Source organism: Eublepharis macularius, chromosome 4, assembly GCF_028583425.1.
Source record: "Eublepharis macularius isolate TG4126 chromosome 4, MPM_Emac_v1.0, whole genome shotgun sequence".
NCBI classification, from domain to species: domain Eukaryota; kingdom Metazoa; phylum Chordata; class Lepidosauria; order Squamata; family Eublepharidae; genus Eublepharis; species Eublepharis macularius.
The window spans coordinates 47,385,747-47,397,533 of record NC_072793.1 but is presented as its reverse complement, the minus strand read 5'-3'; the positions used below and the strand labels follow the sequence as shown (position 1 = coordinate 47,397,533).

The 11,787-nt window shown below is 45.5% G+C and overlaps 2 protein-coding genes across 3 annotated transcripts in view; both read right to left on the bottom strand.

Annotated features, from left to right (window-relative positions):
* Positions 1 to 8,454, bottom strand: LOC129328979 (ATP-dependent RNA helicase DDX39A). Of its 2 annotated transcripts, XM_054978335.1 has the most exons (11): positions 8,310 to 8,454; positions 6,160 to 6,373; positions 5,380 to 5,507; positions 4,560 to 4,652; positions 3,862 to 4,045; positions 3,468 to 3,586; positions 2,021 to 2,152; positions 1,784 to 1,893; positions 1,394 to 1,538; positions 1,123 to 1,270; positions 1 to 281 (listed from the first exon to the last, which is right to left on the bottom strand). In XM_054978335.1, the coding sequence occupies exons 2-11, from the start codon at positions 6,365 to 6,367 to the stop codon at positions 265 to 267; spliced, it is 1,284 nt and encodes a 427-aa protein (XP_054834310.1). In that variant the 5' UTR covers positions 6,368 to 6,373; positions 8,310 to 8,454; the 3' UTR covers positions 1 to 264. The 2 variants fall into 2 exon arrangements, with proteins under 2 accessions (XP_054834310.1, XP_054834311.1); XM_054978336.1 differs by lacking the exon at positions 8,310 to 8,454 and having other exon boundaries at positions 6,069 to 6,238.
* Positions 8,327 to 11,787, bottom strand: part of LOC129327579 (UPF0575 protein C19orf67 homolog) — a 20,968-nt gene continuing 17,507 nt past the window's right edge. Inside the window, exon 7 of the mRNA XM_054976333.1 lies at positions 8,327 to 8,449. Coding sequence (XP_054832308.1) covers positions 8,327 to 8,449 — 123 coding nt within the window. The remainder of the gene's footprint in view (positions 8,450 to 11,787) is intronic.

Sequence of the window (11,787 nt, the reverse complement as noted above, 5' to 3'; positions counted from 1 at the left end):
ATTAGGTAACGCAGCCACTGGGACTTAATGTACAGAAAATAGAAACATCTAATTAAAAAGCCCCCAGACTTGAGATGAGTCAAAATATCACCAGCACAATTTGTAAGACGTTCATTTAAGACCACAACCCCTAAAGGTTCAAAAGCATATATATATATCTTTAAAAAAAAAAAACATTCTGTCTTGCTCCAACAAAGAGCTAGAATTGTGGAGGTGCTGGGCTCAGCTTCCATGGTGCATGAGACAAGGAGGATCCTTGAGACGCTACCGGCTTTGCTCAACTGCAAAAGAGAAGACAGCAGGTCAATACCACTGCAGCAAGGCCAAAAGTTAAAGCAAATCGCTTGTAGTTGTGCCTGTCATGGAATGGCCTTAGCCATGCCTTACATTACACCCCCTTTCCAGTTCTATTAGGCTACAGCTAGCCTAATGGGAGGTCAAGGACAGCCCACCACAACAGCAGAGCAGGCACTGGGAAAGTTGCTGCTCTGCATTATCTTCCTCCTGAATGAGCCACAGCTGCACCTTTAACTGTGAGCCTCGCCTGCCATCATCCCACCCTAGGCAGCCCCTTCCTTATTGGTACAGCAATTGCTACTTCTGCATTACTTCTGCCAAACCCATACCCCAGAATAAAATATTTTTATTTGCTCTTCAACTCTTTAATCTGACCTCTTATCAGTCTAGGGATTTCCAATTAGGACTCTCAAGCTTCTAAACACAAAAAAAATTTACAGCCCAGCAAACTCATACTAGCAATTCACATGCAGACCAGAATTCACTAAACATGCGATTTTTACTTGCTTTAGGTATTTACACCCCCACTTCTCTCCCTAGTGGAAACCCAAGTGGCTTAACAGCAGCATTCTACCTTCTTCCATTGTAACCTCCATTTTAACCTTGTGACCACCACTCTCTAGGTAGGTTAGGTTGCAAGAGCGGGGATTTGGTCTGTCACTCAAGAAACACAACTGCACTGGCAGCCTTCCTTTTCTACTGGCTTCCCAGACAGATGAGCAGATAAGACAATGTTCACTCTGTAATAACCAACCCTAATTTTGAAAAACGTACAGAAAATACATGAGCAGGAAGACAAGCCTACTAAAAGGTACCCATACTTACTATATGAGGAGATGTCTATCTCTTCAGGGAGCTCAGCCACATTTACCTCAAAGCGATCCTGCACTTCATTGAGGATTTTGGCATCACCTTCATCAGATACAAAGGTAACAGCCAAGCCTTTTGTGCCAAAGCGCCCAGCTCGGGCCACCTGAAGAGAAAAGGTTACATTTGGGGACATTCCTCTGGGCATCCTGAATCTGCTATGCCAGGAGGTAACCTGGGGGGCATGTCAACCACCAGGTCACAAATATCACATTAGTTAAGAGCTTACTCTGTGCAGGTAGGTGTCAGAATCCTCAGGCATGTCATAATTGAAGACAATGTTGACCCGCTCAATGTCCATCCCACGGCCAAAAAGATTAGTGGCCACCAGGATCCGACGCTGGAAGTCCTTGAATTGCTGGTACCGAGAGAGCCTGGGGGAAAACAAAAGCAGTGACAGACCCTCACTGAACCACTGCACACCCTTTCCCCTCACAAAATGCAATGTATAGCTCATTGTTCCCACCGTACACACAAGCAAAGGGCATAAAACTTTCTAGATTTCCTCCCTGCTACATACGCAGAACTGATTTAATGACCAGCTACATCACATCTGAAGAGGCTAGCACTCTACTCGCGTTCATACCCTCCCCTGATCCATCTGTCTCCCTGCACTCACCTCTCTTCCTGAGACATGCCCCTGTGAATAGCAATTGCAGGGAAGTTCTGCTCAACCAGGAGCTGAGCTAATGCCATGCAGCGTTGCACTGACTTCACAAATATCACAACCTGCAAGAGGTGGGAAGAGAAGAGGATTAACCAGGAAGTCCCAGAGGGCTTGGCGACTTTGTTCATGCCTAGAGCTGGGAATAGCATTTAGGGGTGTTGGTTGCTAGCTAGCCCTCCGGCACACAACCTGGTTGAACTCCAGCACATCCAACAGGTCAAAGAGTTTGCGGTTTTTCTCCGTGTCCTTCAGCTTCACATAATACTGCTGCAAGCCATGCAGAGTCAGCTTGGTCTCATCATCCACAAACACCTCCATGGGCTGCAAGAAAGAACAAAAAACACAAGTAACCGTTGGCAGATAATGCTGGCAAACTCCTCCAAATGTTATCTATGGTGTCTTAAACCCCAAACTTTAGTTGAGAAATGTAGAAATATCAAACTCCCATAGCAACCAGCATTACTTTGATCACAGTAGTGTCTGTGTAGGAGGCTGGGGCCGGAAAAAGAACTGTTTCATCTGCAGAATTGTAGATGGAATCTTGGGTGTGTCCAACCCCCCACCCCACACGCTTAAGACTGCAGAGAGAATTCCCACAACTATTAATTATCCACATTTGTTTAAGTGCCTGGCAGAAGAGAGAACTAAGTTGATACATGTTTGTTGTACATTTCATCAAAGCTCTGAGTTAAACAGTCACTGATCCACTGTGGCAACAATGGAAAGACTCAGAAATAGGTGAGATGGTCCAGCCTCTTGGGATATCTAGACTACTCTCCTCTATAAAGCAGAACATGCAATAACAGCTCTCAGAAGCAGCACTGTTTTGTTTGAAGTTATAGAAGTGTTAGTGGTACCCCAAGTAATTTTCCCTCTGGATGCTGCAGCACACTGGCCAAAGCTGTGGGACACAGAATATGCTAATCCTTCTCACCCAAACAAGGATGTAGGTCAGTGGCAGAGCATACTTTGCATGCAAAAGGCCCCAAGATCAGACCCTGGCACCTACAATTTAAAAGATCGAATATCCTGGAAAGTCACTGCCACTTAAGAATAGCCACTCTGTACATTCAACTCTGTATCAGAAATTTAACTTGACTGGCTGAGCATGTCTTTCCCCTACGACTGTTGTTCATTCAGTCATGACTTCGCATGGGGTTGCCAGCCTGAAGATTTCGGAGGTGGACCCTAGGGAGGGCATGGCAAGACTTTCTTGGGGAGGGGGGGAGATCTCAGCGGGGTATAATGTCTTACAGTCACCCTTCCAAAGCAACCACCTCCTCCAGAGGAACTGATCTCTGTATTCTGGAGATGCAGTTCTGGGAGCTCTCCAGGCCCCACATGGAGATTGGCAACCCTAGGGACTAACAATCCCATTTTCTGGTGACCTTGTTAACATGCAAGAAATACACACGTTCAGGGCGTCAATCACTACCTTTTATCCAAACTCCACCTGTAAACAAGCTGCAAAGTCGGAGGTTTGAACAAGCCAGTGCTTTACACAGGCTGGAGTAACTTAGTTGTCAAGAAGCCCTTTCTTTGAAGTGAAGCTGGAAAAGGCAAACTGCCTCAAAGAGATTCCTTTAGTCTCTATGTCAAGCAATGAAAGGCATTTTCCTGAATCTATCACACATACATCCTGCATGAATTTCCGGCAGACTGGTCGGATCTCCTTGCTCAAGGTGGCACTGAACATCATGCATTGCTTCTCGTGGGGAGTCAGTCGAAAGATCTCCTGCACATCACGACGCATGTCTACAAAAAAAAAAAGAGGGTGGAGGAGTTGAGGTTTCCCAATACTTCAACCAATACTACATTCTGAACTGACAGCTATACCAATCCAAGTCCCCTCCTGCAATTCAGAGGACAGCTAAATTTCCTCAAAATGTTTTCAATAGCATTGCCTTTCCCACTAGCCCGATGTTCGTTTGATTTAGAACCTTGGTGCTCACACCAAAATGGATCAATATTCTCCAACCAAGAAAACTCACAGCCTAGGACACCCCACCCCACCCCTTCCTTCCTCTTACCCAGCTGCTCCAGCATCTTGTCACACTCATCCAATACAAAATGCTTGACATTGCGCAGGTTGAGGGTCTTGTTGCGTACCAGAGCTAGAATACGGCCTGGGGTCCCCACCACAATATGTGGGCAGTTTTTCTTCAACACCTCTTCATCCTTCTTGATGGAAAGGCCCCCAAAGAAAACAGATACCTGCAGAACCAATAGGAATTACTGTCGTCCACATTGAGAAACCCAGTGACTTAACCGATAGGACTTTTCACATATTTTAAGAACGCTTCCACAATGATGAAGTACATAGAGAAAGAAAGGACTGCAATAAGTTGTGAACAGCACCTGCCTGTCTCAACTAACTTTCCCCAGCCCACGAGACCCACTCTTATCCAGAACCAACATTCAAGGCCCTTTTGGTGGTGCAAAGATGTCACACAATGTGAGATGGGCCAGATTTAGTAATATTAGCATTAGACTACACAATCCACAATCCAACAGGACCTTCCATTCCATTCCATTCACTGATGTTCATGCTGAAGTGCTACAAGCTTGTTAAGTGAGATGGGCATTTCTAAAATCAGTAAGGGCACCATTTTCACTACATATTCCTTCTCAAATAATGTATTATTCCCTAATTAACACCCCCTTTCCATCATAAGTCCTCCTGGGATTTTATATATCTTGGGCCTAACTGCAGCAGATTGCTTCTCACCTTGACAGAAGACATATACTTGGAAAAGCGCTCATATTCCTTGCTTATCTGAAAGGCCAGCTCCCGGGTATGACACATCACCAACACTGACACCTGCCAGAAAGAAAGATGTGATTTCAAGGGCAGCATAAAGGGTGTCTCCCCACCATCTGAAACATTAATCTTCTTAACCTTGAGAATCAGTTTCCAGTATAATATGTAGCGTCATTCAGAACTCCATCACACTGCATAGTTCTTCTCTACGCACAACTATGCATCACCGGCCAGCAGCAAGCTACATCACCATCACGGGGAATTCTGGGGAAGCTAGAGATGAGGTAATGTGCTCCAGCTTAGAAAAATAAACAGCTACTAGTACTTTTCTGGCTGGATTTTCTACAGCTTGGGCTTAGTAGCATATTTGGAGACGTTTAGAACTACAACTTTTCAGACAGTTCAGTGCTTGCCTCATTGGAATATGAGATCCCCAAACCTAGCAACAGTCGTTCAAGTCTAGAAACTAATCCAGATCTCTCATCCATTACTTCAGCAGCATAAGGCAGCAAGCTATCACAAGGTTCTCTCCAGTGACAAACTGAGCACCAAAAATGCCCTCTTAATATCTATTCCAGAATAGATTTATCTGGAAAGCATGCCCAACATTATTCCCAGAGAGTTTCCACAGTAGGGTTTATCAAATTCCCACTCTTTCTTCTTGTCCTCAGTTTGGACAGCACTTTATCTGATGCCTTAGGACATCCAGTTTTCTATTAGCTCTATGTCTTCTGAACTGGAGCCTGATAGTCATGACTATGGCAGAACCATATTCCTTGTTACATACCTGGCCATCTGACGGTTCAATCTGCTGCAGAGTGGCCAATACGAAGACAGCAGTTTTGCCCATGCCTGATTTGGCTTGGCATAACACATCCATGCCCAGGATAGCCTGTGGAATGCATTCATGCTGCACTGAGAGGGCAAGAGAAGAAGTTGTCATACAAAGGGGGGGGGGAAGCAGCCCCAAAATGTGGGAGAACCCAGAATAAATAAATAGCACGAAACCCAGGAGGCCTGTATCCCAGCCACCTTCCACCATTTCGAGTCTTGAGATTCCATATCACTCCCTTCCATGAGATCAACCTCACTGTACACTTACTACAAACAGCCTCACTTCCAGCAAATGTACTGGAGCTTTCTAGGTTTATCACTCTGATTTACAAGTTAAAGTGAGCAGGATATGGAGGATTGTTAACCTACAGAAGAAGCAAGCTTGAATTCTCCTCAAATATTGCATAATGTAAAGTCATGTGGCTAATGAGTCTTCCCTGCTCAAATAAATAAATAAATAAGATTTCTGAGCCTAAAAAGAACTCAGCTGATAAAAGTTAGCCTGACATCTCCAATATGGAATCTTAACACCATCAGGTAGTGTTCCCCAAAAGACAATAACCTCAACAGTGACAACAAAGAACACCTTCCCAGAGCAATGACATCCTCCCACCCCTGCTCCCTGCAGCCCCCAGCTCTCACCCTGCACCGCGTGGCACCACTGGCAGTTGCTCTCCGGTGGGTGGGCTGGGCTGGCTGATGAGGGGGCCAAGGGCCTTGGCTCAGCTCCTACCTTCTGATGGATGCTCAAAGCCGCAGTCCACAATGGCACGAAGTAGCTCTGGCTTCAGTAGGAAATCTCGGAAACCAGAACTGTGGATGGAAACATAGGAGCCCTTCACATCCTTTTTGGCAGGAATGGGGGCTGCGTCAGTCACTGCTTGAGGCTCTTCGTCTTCCTCATAGTCCAGCAACTCATTCTCCACATCCTGCTCAGCCATATCTCACTGGAAGACAGAAAGCCCAGGGCAGGATTAAAGGACATTTAAAGAGTGTTATAGAAAGTCTGGTAAATAAGAGAACTGGGGGAACTGAAATGTGGGTGAGGTAGAAATGCAGCTGTAACTACTGCCAGCAATTCAGGAACAGCAGCTTGAAATTCTCCGTATCTGTCATCTTCCAATTAGCAACCCCAATAAGAAACTCCTGCTAATGGCTAAAGAAGGCAATACTGTTTTCCAAGGGCTCTAAAGCTATGTTCTTAAAAGTATGAAGCGCACTGCTTAGGCTTTTTTTCACACTTTTCAAGCCTAATTGCTATTGTAGAAATTGTGCTATTGTACAATTGCTATTGTAGAAATGCATGCAGGCAAGGCACGTGTTACCGCACAGACATGGCCTTTTCTACCAATACTAATCTTCACCTTAAAATGCCAGAAGTAATGTGTGACAAAGGCAAGTCCAGAATGATCTGTGGCCCCAGGACATGGTTGGGAGGTACATGATGCAGCCAACTTGCTGAAGCTAAACAGGTACAGGTCTAGATGGAATGCCTCCGGAGAATTGTATGTACGCTGCCTTGGATTCCAAAATGATACCAATTTAATAAATTTCTTTTGATCTTGCCAAGAGGTGAAAGTCTGAAGGTACCCCCCCCCCCGACTTTTGCTCATGGATCTTGAAAGAATGCTGTGGGGCATTTATCCATGCTTTACCCAACAGGGCAACCTCAGGTGGAGGAAGATTGAAATCAGGACAGCAGCTCATAAATGGAAAGGGTTAATTCCTCCAGTAAATCCCATACACCCCTGCTACACCTCCTTTTCACTTTTAAACAAAAATATATAAGGCCTTACCTCACCTAGTATCACCATTACTTGCTCTCACTTAAGATCTACCTGAATACAAAACGAAGATACTGCAAACTTGTGCTTATTTCTCCTTAGCCTTGGTGACTCCCGTCCTTAACTTAGAAGGCTTGTTAGCAATCTAGCTTTATCTAAACTACCATCATTTTTGCTTGCCAAGCAGGTATTCTAACATGGTAACTGCCCCGTAGGAAAGCTTTCAAAGCCTCAGAAACGACAGTCAATTTTGATTGAAAGACTTTTGAAACGGCTTATGGTTATCATCCATAATATACATCCAATTACAGTAAGACTTCAAAAAAGGCAGAGTACTTTTAAGGCAGAGATTCCAATAACTGCTTTTAAAAAGTTATTTATTTTTAAACCACCGTCTACTGATCAGATATCTGAAAAGTAAAGAGGGGGCTCATAAACAATAGCGGGGAGAGAAGGCTGAGACAGAAAGGGATACAGGCCCTTTTCTTTCATACATCGGCTGCAAGGGGAGCGCCAGAAGCGCAGCAAAGGCCAAAGTCCCGGGGCCAGCCGGAGCGCAGAAGCCGAATCAGGAGGTTGGCGCTGTCTCATTCAGTGACTGCCCTCCAAGCTCACGCATCTTGCTCTGCTGCTGAAAAAACAGAGGCCGTCCCGTGCGACTGGGGTCCCTGCGGCCCGTTCCCCCGCTCCCCTCCCGCGTCTGGGCTCTGGATAAAGCACAATGCGCGGAAGTCTTCGGCGTCCACAATCCCAGGCAGGCCCGTCAGGTTGTTGGACCCGAGAGCCTTCTACTACCCCACCGGCTCCCTTTACAGAGATATGGGGAGCGACGCAGAGCATCCAAGCACCGCCTGGCCATCGTGCCTAACCCGCAGGAGCAATTTGCCGGAGGCCGCCTCCGGACGCGGGAACTAAAATGGTCGCCAATCTGGTTTGACGGGACCCTCCACAAAGGGGAGGGCTCCACTGGAAGCGACGGAGCGGCGCCCAAGGAAAGCCTCGCGGCCGCCCTTCACTCCAAGGAATCCACGCTCCGAGGCCTCCCTGGCGCTCCTCCGCGCCTTGCCCCTGCCTTCGCCCCTGGGACCCACGCAGTTACCTGATCGGACCCGGCCTTCAGGCGCTCCCGCTGCTTCCACGCTCACAAAGTTCCACCCGCACGCCGAAGGGAACAGCGTGGCGGCATAGAGGAAGCGCTTTCCCTTCGCATCGGCCGCTGTTTGGCCCAGTTCCGCCTCTCTACGAAGAAGGGGCAGGGAAAGAGCCGTCAATCAAAACGACCCGGTTGGTGATTGGATTCAGAGTCACGCTCTTCCGTCTCGCGATTAAGATCTTACACGGAGAGCAAAATGGCCGTCTGGGCGTGATTTTTCCCCTTTGGTGGTTTCAAAAAGGGCGGCAACGAAATGGTGGGAGGGACTAATCGCCATTTTGGGTGCCAGAAAGGGGATGTATACCAGCCCCTCCCCCCCACAGTAGTGGGACCAGTGAGAGGAACAGCGTGCAAAGCGGTATTGTCGCGAGTGCTGACTTGGTTAAAAATAACGAAGGTTGTAGCATTCAGTATGCTTGTTCGTGAGGTAGGTCGAGTGGAACTGGCTGGAACGCTTCTAAAGAGACGCGTTTGGGACTGCGCTGACCGAAGAAGGTTCTTCAAGTGGCAAATTAGATGGAAAGGGCGCCTCTTTGAATTCGTTGAAGGCTTTCTTACTCTTTCTGCCTTACAAGACCAGTAGTCGTGTCTCTATCTCTTCTTTGGTTCATACTGGAACGGAGGACCCTGCTGGCATGTGCTAGCGAAAAAACGCTTCATTTAAATTTCATATCACCTGGCTTGTTAGAAAAAGTAAAGATTACTACAGGGAACATAATAGCGTGCCTGAAGTTCTCCTGTAACGCTTAAGCCTACAGTCCTTGCACACCACATGGTTCTTGTCCAAATCAGGTGCCATGTGTTGAGAATCTAAATTTCAGCTGGGAACTCACAGCACGTCTGCTCAACTTCAGTGTAGTATGGTTTAATGTGAAGTTAGGCCCTCAAATACGTTTTCTTTTGTGTTTCTTCAGGTTTATGCGGTTTCCTCTTTTCACCATCCTCCTGCACGAAGCATATGTTTTGCATGTAGTTGGAGGGTCCTAGGCTCCTGCACTGGTATCTCCAGGAAATAGTGAGAGTTTCAGGTAGAAAGGTATCTCAGAGAAACGGAGGTAGCCGCTGTCAGACATCACAATGTGGAGTTGTGAATGTAAGAGCCCTGCTGGATCAGACCAGAGGTCCATCTGGTCCAGCATCCTGACCAACCAGCTACTCTGGAGGGTCAACAGCAGGGCATAGAGGCCAGTGTCTTCCCCTGATGTTGCCTCCTGGGACTAGTATTCAGCAGTTTACTGCATCTGAATGTGGGGTTGCCTTTAGTGACCATGGCTAGTAACTGCTGAATCTATCCTCCATGAATCTAATTTCCCTTACATCCAATGGCTGTGAATTCCACATCTTAATTACTTGTGTAACAATTTCCTTTTGTGTCCACTGCTTCACTGCTCATCAGCTTTATTGGATGCTCTTGAGTTCTAGTATTTCGGGAGATGGAGAAAAAGTTATTGCTGTCTGCTCCATGCATACATTTATCAACTTCTATTATGTCCCCATTTAGTTGTCTGTTTTCTAAAGTGAAAAGTCCCAGACTCTTCAGCCTTTCCTTAATGAAAGGTGCTTCAACTGGTAAATCAGCTTGGTTACCCTTTTCTGTGCTCTGCTCCTCCCAGTCAATGGGAGGTGGATACTTGCTGTGCTTTGTAATACATGTTATATTAAGGTCTTTAGTGTTGGCTTGCAAACATCAAGTAATTTATGTACTATTTCATTAAAAGCTTTCATCCTCCCAGTGGCCAATCCATTTTACTGATAAATCTGTGTCATATTTTTCGTTGGAATATGTCCAGCTGTAATCCATCCATTTTTCAGCTTTCATTTCTATGATGAATGTAAGAGATAGCAAGTACCCAATGCTTTTTCAGTCAGCTCCAGGATCTGAGACTGTATCCATTTCAACAATCCCTTTCCTTGCAACAGAATTAATTTGTCACAAACTGGAAATTATTGTTTGCTTTCTAGAAGCAGCTTGCTTTGAGTTGAGGATGGTGGTGTGCTTTGTTTGTATTTTTTAATTAGAATTAATTTCCCACCTTGTAAGAGCAGATTGTCTTAAACTGAAAATACTTTCTTTGAAAGCCACTTTGTGGGGTCCTTACTTTCCAGTGCAAGCAAAATATCCTTTAATGAGTCAGCAGAATGCATTGTACATATAGGCAGCCAACTCGAACCTTTTGTTTACTATTTTGAGGCGTGCCTTTTCAAATTCAGTTCCAGGTGGGGTAGACTTGTTAGTCTATAGTAGAACAGCAGTATTCTGGTCCAGTAGCACCCTAGAGACCAACTACATTTCCAAGATATAAGTTTTCAAGAGTCAAAATTCTACTGGATATCTTAGATCTTAATGGTCTCTAAGGTGCTACTGGAACCAACTCTTGCTTTCAAATCCATCCATACTTTACTATCCACTAATGTTATCGGTCATTCTCAAGGAAGCTGAATTGAAAATAACTATAAGATTCATATTTCTTGCATATGCTAAAATCAGTGAATAAGAGTTTCCCTTGCTATGAGATCACCCCTTGTTCTCTCCCTTCAAAGGGAAATTAACTAGAACAAAAGAGTCTAGGTTCTATTTTTATGTATTTATTTTCCTGGATTTCTATTCTGCTCTTCCCGCAAGAGGGCTCAGGGCAGATCTCATCATTTAAAAACACAGTAACATTATTACATAAAATCATTAAAAACATAAAAATTATTAAAAACATAAAATCACAGTCAATTATAATACAAAAAATATAATAATTAGTTTCCCAGATGGTGGCAATCACTGCTTAGCCAATTAAAGGGCAGATCTGATGGAGAGGTTTAAATCATTCACCTCCTCCTACAAGGCTAGCAGAGGCCTGGCCTTGGCCTAGCCTCAACTATATGCCCAGCGGAACATCTCTGTCTTTCAGATCCGGCAGAAAGATAGCAAATCCTGCCAGGCCCTAGTTTCAATGGATAGAGAGTTCCACCAGGTTGGAGCCAGGACTGAAAAGGACCTGGCTTTGGTTGAGGCCAGGCAGGCCTCCCTGGGGCTAGGGGCCACAAATAACTCTTTCTGCTGATCAACGCATCCTCTGAGGTATATATAGGGAGAGGCAGTCCCCCAGATACGCTGGTCCCAGTTTGCTTAGGGCTTTATAGTTTAATACCAAAACTTTGAACCTGATCCAATACTCCACTGGCAACCAATGCAGCTGGCGCAATATAGGTGTTGTGTATGCCCCACTTGGTGCTTCTGCAATAACATGCGCATTTTGAACAAGCTGTAACCTCCATACCCGACTCAAGGGAAGCCCTGCATAGAGCGAGTTACAGTAATCCAATCTAGAGGTGACTGTTGCCTGGATCACTGCAGTTAAGTCACGGGTCAAAAATTTGATACAGTGCCTCAACCTAATATTTCTTAAATTGTAAGCTACTAAATGGTGTTGTA